A 14,166-nucleotide genomic window follows, 5' to 3' on the forward strand; every position below is an offset into this window, starting at 1 on the left:
GGGATCATGTAGTAACCAAAAAAGTGTTAAACAAATTAAAAATATATTTGAGATTCTTCAAAAGTAGCCACCATTTGCCTAGATGACAGCTTTGCACACTCTTGGCATTCTCTCAACCAGCTTCACGAGGAATGCTTTTCCAACAGTCTGGAAGGAGTTCCCACATATTCTGAGCACTTGTTGACTGATTTTCCTTCACTCTGCAGTCCAACTCATCACAAACCATCTCAAATGGGTTGAGGTCAGGTGATTGTGGAGGCCAGGTCATCTAATGCAGAACTCCATCACTCTCCTTCCTGGTCAAATAGCCTTTATAAGAGCCTGGAAGTGTTTTAAGTCATTGTCTTGTTGAAAAACAAATGATAGTCCCACTAAGCGCAAATCATACGGGATGCTGTATCGCTGCAGAATGCTGGGGTAAACATGCTGGTTAACTGTGCCTTGAATCCTAATAAATCACTGACAGTGTCACCAGCAAAGCACCCCAACTCCATCACACCTCCTCCTCCATAATTCATGGTGGGAACCATACATGCAGAGACCATCCATTCACCTACTCTGCATCTCAAAATAACACAGCGGTTAGAACCAAAAATCTCAAAGGACAGATTTCCACCAGTCTAATGTCCATTGCTCATGATTCTTGGCCCAAAAAGTATGTTCTTCTTATTGGTGTCTTTTAGTAGTGGTTTCTTTGCAGCAATTTGACCACGCAGGCCTGATTCACACAGTCTCCTCTGAACACTCACCTTGAATTAAGAATCATGAAATTAAGTGAAGAGGACCGTGCTTCAAAACAGGAAGTGAAGAGGACCATGCTTAGAAGACAGGAAGTGAAGAGGCCCGTGCTTAGAAGACAGGAAGTGAAGAGGACCGGTTAGAAGACAGGAAGTGAAGAGGACCGGTCATAGAAGACAGGAAGTGAAGAGGACCGTGCTTAGAAGACAGGAAGTGAAGAGGGCCGGTATTAGAAGACAGGAAGTGAAGAGGACCGGTATTAGAAGACAGGACAAAGAATAAACATGGGTAATGGTAGTCGACAGAAACACAAGCTAAGTATATGTTATAAAACAGCATTTTATTACTGCTACCTCACACCCACAGTGACTACATTAACACATGGGTAATGGTAGTCGACAGAAACACAAGCTAAGTATATGTTATAAAACAGCATTTTATTACTGCTACCTCACACCCACAGTGACTACATTAACACATGGATAAGCAAAAGGCTATATTCACCATTCATTTGTAAGCACGGTTTTCAAGCAAGCAAAATATTATATTTTTTTGAAGTGAAAGCCACAAACACTTCACTTTCTCCAAAGATACATTTCACCTGGAAAGTTATATTCCTTAAAACAGCAGAAACATACACAACTTGAAAAAAAAAAGAGTAATAATAACATTTAAAAACGTACACATCAACATTACGTAGATGGTTTGTTCCAATCTACAACAGTACATTTTATTCTCTGCACCTACGCAACTGCACATCCCACACCAGACAATAGTTATTATGATACAATTGAGATATTAACCTACAGTAGCATGGGAGAGTAACCTACAGTAGCATGGGAGAGTAACCTACAGTAGCACATTCACTTTCTCAAAGGGAGAGTAACCTACAGTAGCATGGGTTAGTAACCTACAGTAGCATGGGAGAGTAACCTACAGTGCATGGGAGAGTAACCTAGTAGCAAAAGGAGAGTCACCTACATTAGTAATGGGACAGTAACCTACAGTAGCATGGGAGAGTCACCTACAGTAGCATGGGACTTTAACCTACAGATAGCATGGGAGAGTAACCTACAGTAGCATGGGAGATAACCTACAGTAGCATGGGAGAGTAACCTACAGTAGCATGGGAGAGTAACCTACAGTAGCATGGGAGAGTAACCTACAGTAGCATGGGAGAGTAACCTACAGTAGCAGGGAGAGTAACCTACAGTAGCATGGGCGAGTAACCTACAGTAGCATGGGAGAGTAACCTACAGTAGCAGGGAGAGTAACCTACAGTAGCATGGGCGAGTAACCTACAGTAGCATGGGAGAGTAACCTACAGTAGCATGGGCGAGTAACCTACAGTAGCATGGGAGAGTAACCTACAGTAGCATGGGATAGTAACCTACAGTAGTATGGGAGAGTCACCTACAGTAGCATAGGAGAGTAACCTAAAGTAGGATGGGAGAGTAACCTACACTAGCATGGGAGAGTAACCTACAGTAGCATGGGAGAGTCACCTTAGTAGCATGGGAGAGTAACCTACAGTAGCATGGGAGAGTCTACCCCTACAGTAGCATGGGAGAGTCCCACCTCCAGTAGCATGGGAAAACCTACAGTAGTATCCACCCCACCTCCACAGTAGCTTACCAGAGCCTCCACCAGCATGGGAACAACCTACAGTAGCATGGGAGAGTAACTCCAGTAGCATGGGAGAGTCCCCTACAGTAGCATTCACATAACCTATTAGGCCTGGGAGCCAGTAACCTACAGTAGCATGGGAGAGTAACCCACTAGCATTGGAGAGTAACCTACAGTAGCATGGGATAGTAACCTACAGTAGTATGGGAGAGTCACCTACAGTAGCATAGGAGAGTAACCTAAAGTAGGATGGGAGAGTAACCTACACTAGCATGGGAGAGTAACCTACAGTAGCTGAACAGTCAACTTATGGGAGAGTAACCTACTGTAGAATGTAGCTGAACTCAGAATCTACCCCTCCCCAATGCCTTCCCCATCCTCCACTCCACCAAACACCCTTAGTATCCACCCCAGCCCTCCACAGTCTTACCACAGCCTCCACCAAATCCAACAACCTCAGCATCCACCCTCTCCATCACCCCTGGTATTGATCCCTCCTTCCCTCCAACATTCACATAACCATTGGCCTCCACCCAGCCATCATCACCACTCAACCCCATGGATCTCAACCCAGCCTTCACCTTAGCCCAGAGGTAGGAATTCCCAACCACCATGTTTTTGGATTTCCTCAACCCAATGAACTGATCAATTAGATCAGTTGGTCAGGTTTGCTGCAACCCTTCATATCCCTCCCAAACCCAGCCCTCCCCAAGCTCTTCCCAAACCCCATCCCTCTCCAAGCTCTTCCCAAACCCCATCCCTCCCCAAGTTCTTCCCAACCCCAGCCCTCCCCAAGCTCTTCTCAATCCCCCAGCCCTCCCCAAGCTCTTCCCAACCCCAGCCCCCTCCCCAAGCTCTTCCCAACCCCTCCCCAGCCCCCCATCCCAAGCTCTTCCCAGCCTCCCCAAGCTCTTCCCAACCCCTCTGCCCAAGCTCTTCCCAACCCTAGCCCCCAGGCTCTTCCCAACCCCAGCCCTCCCCAACCCCCAAGCCCCACCAATCTCTTTCCAACCCTCCCCAACCCCAGCTCCCCCAAGCTCTTCCCAACCCTCCCCAACCCCAGCCCCCCAAGTTATTCCCAACCTCAACCTGTTATTGATAGACTTAACACAGCTGCCTTTCACAGATCCAAACATTTTTGTGGTTACATGGCACATCATTCCAAGCCACTACTGGGTCCTTTTTGAGTGTTATCAACCAAAGCGCAGTCTTCTTGCAAATCATTTGGCTCCCCTTTGGTCCAGTAACTTGTGGTCAGTGGTGTCCCGTCCACCCATCTCCAGGTTCCCTCAACTTCTATGTCCGTCAGACCAAACCAGGCTCTTTTGTTGAAGGCTTTGATGAGAGCCTGTTCCTCTCTGCTGTTGATGATCACCAGGTTTGCTCCTCTCGTCTGACAGTCCTTTCTGCTGTCTTCCCACGTTTTCTCATCAGGGGAGATGTAGTAACAACTGCAGCAAGACCTTATCCAGTCTTGGGGACATGTGCCATATTTATTACAGGTCTGTAGCTGGTCTCTCTCTTGGTCAGGTTGTTGTAGCTGGTCTGTAGCTGGTCTCTCTCTGCAGTCAGGTTGTTGTAGCTGGTCTGTAGCTGGTCTCTCTCTGCAGTCAGGTTGTTGTAGCTGGTCTGTAGCTGGTCTCTCTCTGCAGTCAGGTTGTTGTAACTGTTCAATAAGTTTCTCTCTGTGAAATAATACAATCAACGACCAAGTTAATCAGACATCTCCAGGGTTGGGGTCAGTTGCATTTCAATTCCAGTCAATTCAGGAAGTACACTGGAATTACAATTACAATTCTCTTCAATGTTTCAATGGGGAACATTTGGAATTTGGTTTACTTTCTGATTTGACTGAAATGAAAATGGAATTGACCCCAATCATTGTTCATTACACCACAGATTATTAAGAACATTGGAGTGAGAACATATCAAACTCACGGTAGAGTAACAGGCCTATGATCCCAGCCAATAGGAGAACACACAGCAGCCCCAGACACACTGCAGCAGCTAGGAAACTTCTCTTCCACACTGAAGCACAAATTATTGTCATAAGAACTGTATCATGTATTTGTGTTTATTTGTGTAGAGTAGCTCTGTCAAGCACTGAGTAAAATAGACAAGCTTGACTTGGCCCACAACACAACAACTGAGTTCTGGTACCTCAAATGTTCTGTTGCTTGAGTTGCAGCCCCTGTGGAAAAACGTCATTGACCAGCATCGGCAGGTGACCAGCCTTCGTTGTGTTTTCACTGGTGACCAGCCTTTGTTGTGTTTTTGCAGGTGACCAGCATTCGTTGTGTGACGTTAAAGACATTTTTTGGGGATCTGTGTCCCTTCCACGGGACGGTTGAGCTAATGTAGGCTAATGCGATTAGCATGAGGTTGTAAATAACAAGAACATTTCCCGGGACATAGACATATCTGATATTGGCAGAAAGCTTAAATTCTTGTTCATCTAACTACACTGTCCAATTTATCATTTTTATTTATGAGAACCGACACAAAAACAATAAAGGACAAAGAAACGAATGTGCAGCTTTGTCACGCTCAAAGGCAACAATACAAAAACAAGATCCCACAACCAACAGGTGGGAAAAAGGTGCCTAAGTATGATCTCCAATCAAAGACAACGATAGACAGCTGCCTCTGATTGGGAACCATACCAGGCCAACCTAGAAATAAAGAAACTAGAATGCCCACCCTAGTCACACCCAGACCCAAAATAGAGAATGAAGGATCTCTAAGGTCAGGGCGTGACAGATAGCTTGTTGGCCTGTCTTCCTGATTGGTACCTATTGCCTCCTTCCAGCTGCCAGGTAGTTTCCTTCTAAACTCTGTTGTTCAACAACAAAACCTTATCCATCGTTACTAAGTAACTATGTTACTAACTCATTACTAAGACGGGCCAACATAACATAGCACACCTCATCTTTCCCAGGTGAAGTTAACCCAGTCTTACCTATTGCCCTTTTCATCTCTACCATGGTAAATGGTCCATTCATCATTTACATCCTCCCTCCTGTTCTGCACTCCAGGATGCTCCTCTCTCGTTCTCTCTCTCCCCTCTGCCCCCTCGGACAAATTTACAGAGCTTTGCACTTGGATAAATGCTTTGGCGATCATCTCTAACTTCTTCTCTTCTGTTACTGCCACATCCTACCACCTCGTCAACACTGGATCATCCCACTCCCTTCTGACCCCACTCATCCTCTATAACCTATTGAGACTCTAGGGGCAGTATTTCATTTTTGGATAAAAACGTTCCCGTTTTAAACAAGATATTTTGTCACGAAAAGATGCTTGACTACGCATATAATTGACAGCTTTGGAAATAAAACACTGACGTTTCCAAAACTGCAAAGATTATCTGTGAGTGCCACAGAACTGATGCTACAGGCGAAACCAAGATAAAACTTCAAACAGGAAGTGAGCAAAATTTTCGAGGCGCTGTTTTCCATTGTCTCCTTATATGGCTGTGAATGCGCCAGGAACGAGCCTACACTTTCTGCAGTTCCCCAAGGTGTCTGCAGCATCGTGACGTATTTGTAGGCATATCATTGGAAGATTGGCCATAAGAGACTACATTTACCAGGAGTCCGCCCGGTGTCCTTTGTCGAAATTGGTGCGTAATCTTCAGCTGCAAGCATTCTTCCATGTGATTCAGAGGAGCAAGCAGACTTCCACTAACGATATATCATCGAAGAGATATGTCAGGACCCGGTTACGAACCCGGGTCTCCGGAGTGAGAAACAGTCACTTAACCAACTGAGCCACGAATAGTCGGCAGAACCCAGAAGATGAGGCAGACACAGCCGTACTTGAGACGGTGTATTTAATGAAGTAAAAAGTGAAGTTCTTCAGGAAAACATGTAACTCCATAACCTCAAAAGGAATCCTACAAGAACAAAGGGTAAAACAAAAAGGTAAATCCACAAGGTGGAAGGTAAAGCACAAAAAGCCTCAAAAGATACTCAAAAACAAACAAACAAGAACAAAAAACAGAATTCCACAAGAGAGTCCACCGGGATCAACAAGAGTTCTCAGAGTACTAGGGCTGGGTGCTAACATACAAACACAGAGCAAAGAACAGAGGAAAACAAAGGGTTTAAATACAATCAGGGGAAACGAGGCACAGGTGCAAATAATAATGAGGATCAAGGGAAAACAAAAGGTCAAAAGGCACAATGGGGGCATCTAGTGACCAAAAACCGGAACAACCCTGGCCAAATCCTGACAAGATATGTGAAAAACACCTTGAGGATTGATTCTAAACAACGTTTGCCATGTTTCAGTCGATATTATGGAGTTAATTTGGAAAAAAGTTTGGCGTTTTGATGACTGAATTTTCGTTTTTTTTGGTAGCCAAAAGTGATGAACAAAACGGAGTGATTTCTCCTACACAAAGCATCTTTTTGGAAAAACTGAACATTTGCTATCTAACTGAAAGTCTCCTCATTGAAAACATCCGAAGTTCTTCAAAAGTAAATGATTTTATTTGAATGCTTTTCTTGTTTTTGTGAAAATGTTGCCCGCTGAATGCTACGCTAAATGCTACACTAGCTATCAATACTGTTACACAAATGCTTGTTTTGCTATGGTTGAAAAGCATATTTTGAAAATCTGAGATGACAGTGTTGTTAACAAAAGGCTAAGCTTGAGAGCTAGCATATTTATTTCATTTCATTTGCGATTTTCATGAATAGTTAACGTTGCGTTATGGTAATAAGCTTGAGGCTGTATTCACGATCCCGGATCCGAGCTGGCTAGTATCAAGAGTTAATCATCTCCCACAGGTGTCACCCTTCCAATGGTATCACAGAACTGACACCAACATGATCTCCCCTTCAAACCCGTCCTCCCTTTCTCTCCTCGGGAATAGATGTTTCATTAGAATGAGGAAGTGAGGTCACGATCACCAGTGTAAAGGCCTCCAACCGACAGATCTACTGGCTCCACCTAGTAGTACCAATACCTTTCAGGGCCTGTCAACTAATCAAATCTGTTAGTAGGACTTATTGCACCCGTTAGTCAAATGTTTTTATGTTTTTATTTTTTAGATAGTTTAGGTCAGGGATCATCAAGTAGATTCAGCCGTGTGTCGGTTTGTTCTCAAAATCATTTGTAGACTCAAAATTGACCATAAGAAGCCCAAACATATATAATATTTCACTAAAACATAATCAATTCAAAATTAGAATTTTAAATATAAATGTTATTTATATTTGATTGCTTGTCTATCATGCGTGGGAATACTTGGTAAACAGATTTCCAAAATTAAAATCACTTGATTTCATGAAAATGCTCAGAAAACTTGAGGGGCCAAGTAAAACCACCGGCGGTCCAAAAATCGGCCGAAGGGCCACCAGTTGGGGAAGCCTGGTTCAGATAGTCTCATTCATTCATCAATTCTAACACTGGCTGTCATTCTGAATATAGATTTTGTGACTCTGTCTGGATTAGGAATTAAACGTCATTTTGCAAGCCGGCATATTGTGACTTGAAATTGATCTCCAAAACACAGCAAAGACTGGTCAACGACAAAAACACAATGAAGCCTGGACGGCCAGCATAACATGCTCGATCAGCATGCATCGGACCAGCATGGACCAGCTTGAAATTGATGCTGTTTTTTTCAGTGGAGTTCAGAAACCCTATATGAATACCGGCTGTTACCTGAACGTTGATCACCAACTCCATCCTTCTTGCAGGACATGATGGTTCTTTGATTGGCATATATACAATCATCAATATCCATGGTATTTATTTATCAGGTTCTTCGTCTACTACTCTTGTAACTTCTACTCTTGTAGTTTCTACTGTTGTAATTTCTACTGTTGTAACTTCTACTCTTGTAGTTTCTACTGTTGTAATTTCTACTGTTGTAACTTTCTGTTGTAACTTCTACTGTTGTATCTTCTACTGTTGTATCTTCTACTGTTGTATCTTCTACTGTTGTAACTTCTACTGTTGTATCTTCTACTGTTGTATCTTCTACTGTTGTATCTTCTACTGTTGTATCTTCTACTGTTGTATCTTCTACTGTTGTATCTTCTACTGTTGTATCTTCTACTGTTGTATCTTCTACTGTTGTATCTTCTACTGTTGTAACTTCTACTGTTGTAACTTCTACTGTTGTATCTTCTACTGTTGTAAAGTCTTCTGTTATCTCAGTTGTAGGTTTGTGTCTGTTCGCTGCACAGCTGGAGTCTCTGTGTGACTCAGTCTAATGTCAGAAACAGTTTTATTAACAGTCAACCTCATTAAAGGGGAAACTGTCTAACCAATAGTACGACACTAACCATCACCATGTGACCACAGACTTATTTTCTGAGAACCATGTTTGTTTCTCACAGTGAAGATTAGTTTGTATATTTAGTTTATATTCGTTTAGTTTACCACAGTGTAGATTAGTTTGTATATTTAGTTTATATTAGTTTAGTTTAACACAGTGTAGATTAGTTTGTATATATAGTTTATATTCGTTTAGTTTACCACAGTGTAGATTTAGTTTAGATTAGTTTAGTTTAACACAGTGTAGATTAGTTTGTATATATAGTTTATATTAGTTTAGTTTACCACAGTGTAGATTTAGTTTAGATTAGTTTGTATATTTAGTTTATATTAGTTTAGTTTTTGTGCTTCATACTCTTAGTAGTTTAACACATTTCACCTTACACACCATCAATGGCCATGAAAAGTTATTTTCATGTAATAATAAATAATAATAAATGTCTGCTGTCTCAGTGAGAAGAGTTACTCAGAGATATGTATTAGAATGTACAATATGTCTGCTGTCTCAGTGAGAAGAGTTACTCAGAGATATGTATCAGAATGTACAATGTGTCTGCTGTCTCAGTGAGAAGAGTTACTCAGAGATATGTATCAGAATGTACAATATGTCTGCATCTGTCTCAGAGGGTTTTGAAACTCAGGCGGTCCACTTCCTGTTACACTTTAAGCAGTGGTTTAATCTGAGACTCTGATATGATGTTGAAAACAGCAGCAGGATGAACAGTAGCTCAATGCAAGACTGTGAACTCACAAATAACAACTGTTGTCTCCTTTGTGACATGGACACCAGACATAATAGTTACTCAGAGATGTCTCTGTCTTTCTCAGAGAGGGCCTGAGATTTATATTTACTGTCTCCTGTGTGACATGGACACCAGAGATAATAGTTACTCACATGTCTCTATGTTTTTTCAGAGAGAACCTATGGTCTACAATTACTCTCACATCTTCTCCTTCCCTCTTCCTCATCCTCTATCTACATCAAAACAAGTTGAGAGACACGAACTGCATTGCACACTTTTCTACCAACTTTCTGTTTATCAGAGGACAGTAATGGTGTCACTAAGTACAGAAGTGTGAAAGTGTGTGACAACAGCTCTGTGTGAGAGTCTTCGTGTCACATGCTTCTTACTGGAAAAAAGGCAAATGACGTACTGTAAATTACATGTTGATCATTTGCATAAGACCTGGCTCGGTTTAGAGCACTTCACTTCTCGAGGGATCGTGTCTGAGGAGTCCTGTGTGTAATTCTACGGTCACAAGACCTCACAGTGGCTGAAGATACTCCAAACGTTTATCATTTTTATAATCCATCAGATATTTACTGAATTATAGCACATACAATATTTTACTGGAACAAACAAATAATTAATGGAGTTGAGATTTTGGTGTGAATTGAGGTTTGAGTCTGGCTCTAGATTACACCTGTCTAAACATACTGTACATTGTTTTCGAGATGAGACGTATAATCTGAGTGTTCATTGTCAGAAGTCCCAGACTAAAATGTAGCCTCCGGTCATTACAAACATTTTCATGGTCGTAACGTTAACGGAATTAAACAACAGGCACAAGTCAATCACCACCTTCCGGAGACACCTGAAACCCCACCTCTTTAAGGAATACCTAGGATAGGATAAGTAATCCTTCTCACCCCCCCATTAAAAGATTTAGATGCACTATTGTAAAGTGGCTGTTCCACTGGATGTCATAAGGTGAATGCACCAATTTGTAAGTCGCTCTGGATAAGAGCGTCTGCTAAATGACTTAAGTGACAAGCAAGAGTCTCGGTACTAAAATGAAATCGATCAATAGTGACGACCCGTCATTCAGGGACTCACCAGTTTTGCAAAAAAACAAAACATTTTTATAATCATTTATTTGTTTTCAACAACATGTTCAGTTGATATTTTATGATGTTGAGTTTCCCCACCAAGGTTTACATGCTAAAATCACCATTAATCCAGAGAGATTGAAGTGACATGGATTTTGCAAACCTGAAACACAGGAAATAGATGGCTGAAAAGCAGATTCTCAGGTTGGTGCATGGATTTGTGCATTGGTGCTTTTCAATGTGTGTTGTGTGTGTGTGTATGTGTGTGTGTGTGTGTGTGTGTGTGTGTGTGTGTGTGTGTGAAACACATATAGTGTCACGCCCTGATCTGTTTCACCTTGTCCTTGTCCTTTTCTCCACCCTCCTCCAGGTGTCACCCATCTTCCCCAATTATCCCCTGGGTATTTAATACCTGTTTATATTTATACCTGTTTTCTGTCTGTGCCAGTTCATCTTGTTTGTTCAAGACTACCAGCGTTTAGTGTCTCAGCGCCTGTTTTTTCCAGTCTCTCTTTTCTCGCCCTCCTGGTTTTGACCCCTGCCTGTCCTGACTCCGAGCCCGCCTGCCTGACCACTCTGCCTGAGCCTGCCTGCCGTCCAGTACCTTGGCCCCACTACTCTGGATTATCGACCCCTGCCTTGCCTTGACCTGTCGTTTGCCTGCCCCTGTTGTTACAATAAACATTGTTACCTCTACACAGTCTGCACATGGGTCTAACCTCTTGAAACTAGGGAGCAAAACGACTACATTGCGTAAGTGTCCAGCTGAGGGCTCTCATAGTAATTATTGCGTACTAGACAGAGGCAGCTATTTTTCCTCCCGGTCTTACTGAAAATACAGCTGTCCCGGTTGATATATTATCGAATAGATATTTGAAAAACACCTTGAGGATTGATTATAAACAATGTTTGCCATGTTTCTGTCGATATTATGGAGCTCATTTGGAATATTTTTCGGCGTTGTCGTGACCGCAATTTCAGTCGAATTCTCAGCCAAACGTGAAGAACTAACAGAGTTATTTCGCTACAAAATAATATTTTGGAAGAAAGGAACATTTGCTGTCTAACTGGGAGTCTTGTGAGTGAAAACATTCTAAGCTCATCAAAGGTAAACGATTTAATTTGATTGCTTTTCTGATTTTCGCGACCAGGTTGTCTGCTGCTAGCTGGCATAATGCTATGCTAGGCTATCGATAAACTTACACAAATGCTTGTCTTGCTTTGGCTGCATAATTTCAAAATCTGAGATGACAGGGTGATTAACAAAAGGCTAAGCTGTGTTTCAATACATTTCACTTGTGATTTCATGAATATTTATATTTTTTAGTAATATTCTTTATCCATTGTGTTATGCTAATTAGTGTCAGTTGATGACAATTCTCCCGATCCGGAGTTAAAAGAGTTAACTGAAACCTATATTACATTCACATTTTCAGTCTTAAAGTGTCAGAGATTATATGATACAGCAGAGAGAACAGTCCTTCTAGACTCCATGTTAGATCAACTATTATACAGTAGAGAACAGTCCTTCTAGACTCCATGTTAGATCAACTATTATACAGTAGAGAGACAGTCCTTCTAGACTCCATGTTAGATCAACTATTATACAGTAGAGAACAGTCCTTCTAGACTCCATGTTAGATCAACTATTATACAGTAGAGAACAGTCCTTCTAGACTCCATGTTAGATCAACTATTATACAGTAGAGAACAGTCCTTCTAGACTCCATGTTAGATCTACTATTATACAGTAGAGAACAGTCCTTCTAGACTCCATGTTAGATCAACTATTATACAGTAGAGAACAGTCCTAGACTCCATGTTAGATCTACTATTATACAGCAGAGAGAACAGTCCTTCTAGACTCCATGTTAGATCAACTATTATACAGTAGAGAACAGTCCTTCTAGACTCCATGTTAGATCAACTATTATACAGTAGAGAACAGGCCTTCTAGACTCCATGTTAGATCAACTATTATACAGTAGAGAACAGTCCTTCCAGACTCCATGTTAGATCAACTATTATACAGTAGAGAACAGTCCTTCTAGACTCCATGTTAGATCAACTATTATACAGTAGAGAACAGTCCTTCTAGACTCCATAGATCTACTATTATACAGCAGAGAGAACAGTCCTTCTAGACTCCATGTTAGATATATTATACAGTAGAGAACAGTCCTTCCAGACTCCATGTTAGATCAACTATTATACAGTAGAGAACAGTCCTTCTAGACTCCATGTTAGATAAACTATTATACAGTAGAGAAATAACAGTCCTTCTAGACTCCATGTTAGATCAACTATTATACAGTAGAGAACAGTCCTTCTAGACTCCATGTTAGATCAAACTATTATACAGTAGAAGAACAGTCCTTCTAGACTCCATGTTAGATCAACTATTATACAGTAGAGAACAGTCCTTCTAGACTCCATGTTAGATCAACTATTATACAGTAGAGAACAGTCCTTCTAGGAGCTCCATGTTAAGATCAGCTATTATATAATAGTGTGACATTTTCTCTCTGTTTATCCACTCGCTAATGTTTAGAATAATGCTGCTTTTCTAGTATCCAACTTGGTTGGATTCATGCGAGTAACTGATTGACTGTACAGGGGAGGAATCAACACTCTCACTGTCACGTTCTGACCTTTGTTCCTTAGTTTTTGTATTTGTTTTAGTATGGTCAGGGCGTGAGTTGGGGTGGGCAGTCTGTTTGTTTTAGTATGGTCAGGGCGTGAGTTGGGGTGGGCAGTCTGTTTGTTTTAGTATGGTCAGGGCGTGAGTTGGGGTGGGCAGTCTATGTTTGTTTTAGTATGGTCAGGGCGTGAGTTGGGGTGGGCAGTCTATGTTTGTTTTAGTATGGTCAGGGCGTGAGTTGGGGTGGGCAGTCTATGTTTGTTTTAGTATGGTCAGGGCGTGAGTTGGAATCCACACTGAATAAGCATTTTCCCAGTACACCCAGAACATTGCTCTGGGAACCAAAAGGAGTATCTCAGTTTCAAGGTAAGAAGCCTGGTGTGGTATCAGTCAGTCTCATGCAGGAACCAACCGTGCTGATATGACTTGTTTGTGTCGCAGTATAAAGGGTCTCAAATCAAATCAAACTTTATTTGTCACGAGCGCCGAATACAACAAGTGTAGACTTTACAGTGAAATGATGACTTACAAGCCCTTAACCAACAGTGCAGTTCGGGAAGAGTTAAGAAAAATATTTAGCAAGTAGACTAAAGTAAAAAGTAATAATAATAAACATGTATATCAGGATTGTATTGAGTCAGTGAACCTCTGTGACTGTGATAATAAATATTGATTCATTTCCTTTGAATTTGAGTCCTTCGTGGTGAATTTCCTCAACAACAGACAGAACAGTCCTTCTCTTATCAAGTCATTGTATTGTTATTGCATATAGTTTTATTATAATGTATTCTACATTTGTCTTGTTATATATTGTATGTTCTTGACAAGGTAAATTGAATAAGCAGAAAATAGTTTACGATTGACAGTACTGAGCATAATCTTATTGAGCAGTTCAGAGAGTACCGAGGATGAATCCTATTTCTCACAGATCCATCTGAATTTATAGTAACAGTAATAGTCCCACCATTCTCCTGTGTCTGATGACCAGGAGTAGAAATACACACAGTTCTCAGCTACACCACTGTCAGGCTCTCCACTG

At 41.5% G+C, this 14,166-nt stretch overlaps 1 protein-coding gene across 1 annotated transcript; it reads right to left on the reverse strand.

Moving 5' to 3' along the window:
• Window positions 1-3,448: 3,448 nt before the first annotated feature.
• LOC118381781 (CD209 antigen-like) lies at window positions 3,449-5,293 on the reverse strand. The gene is made up of 3 exons (XM_052465074.1): window positions 5,289-5,293; window positions 4,303-4,419; window positions 3,449-4,049 (listed from the first exon to the last, which is right to left on the reverse strand). Exons 1-3 carry the CDS (start codon window positions 5,291-5,293, stop codon window positions 3,521-3,523), a joined length of 651 nt encoding a protein of 216 aa, XP_052321034.1. The 3' UTR covers window positions 3,449-3,520.
• Window positions 5,294-14,166: the final 8,873 nt, after the last annotated feature.

This window comes from Oncorhynchus keta, chromosome 16 (genome assembly GCF_023373465.1).
Source record: "Oncorhynchus keta strain PuntledgeMale-10-30-2019 chromosome 16, Oket_V2, whole genome shotgun sequence".
Lineage (NCBI taxonomy): Eukaryota > Metazoa > Chordata > Actinopteri > Salmoniformes > Salmonidae > Oncorhynchus > Oncorhynchus keta.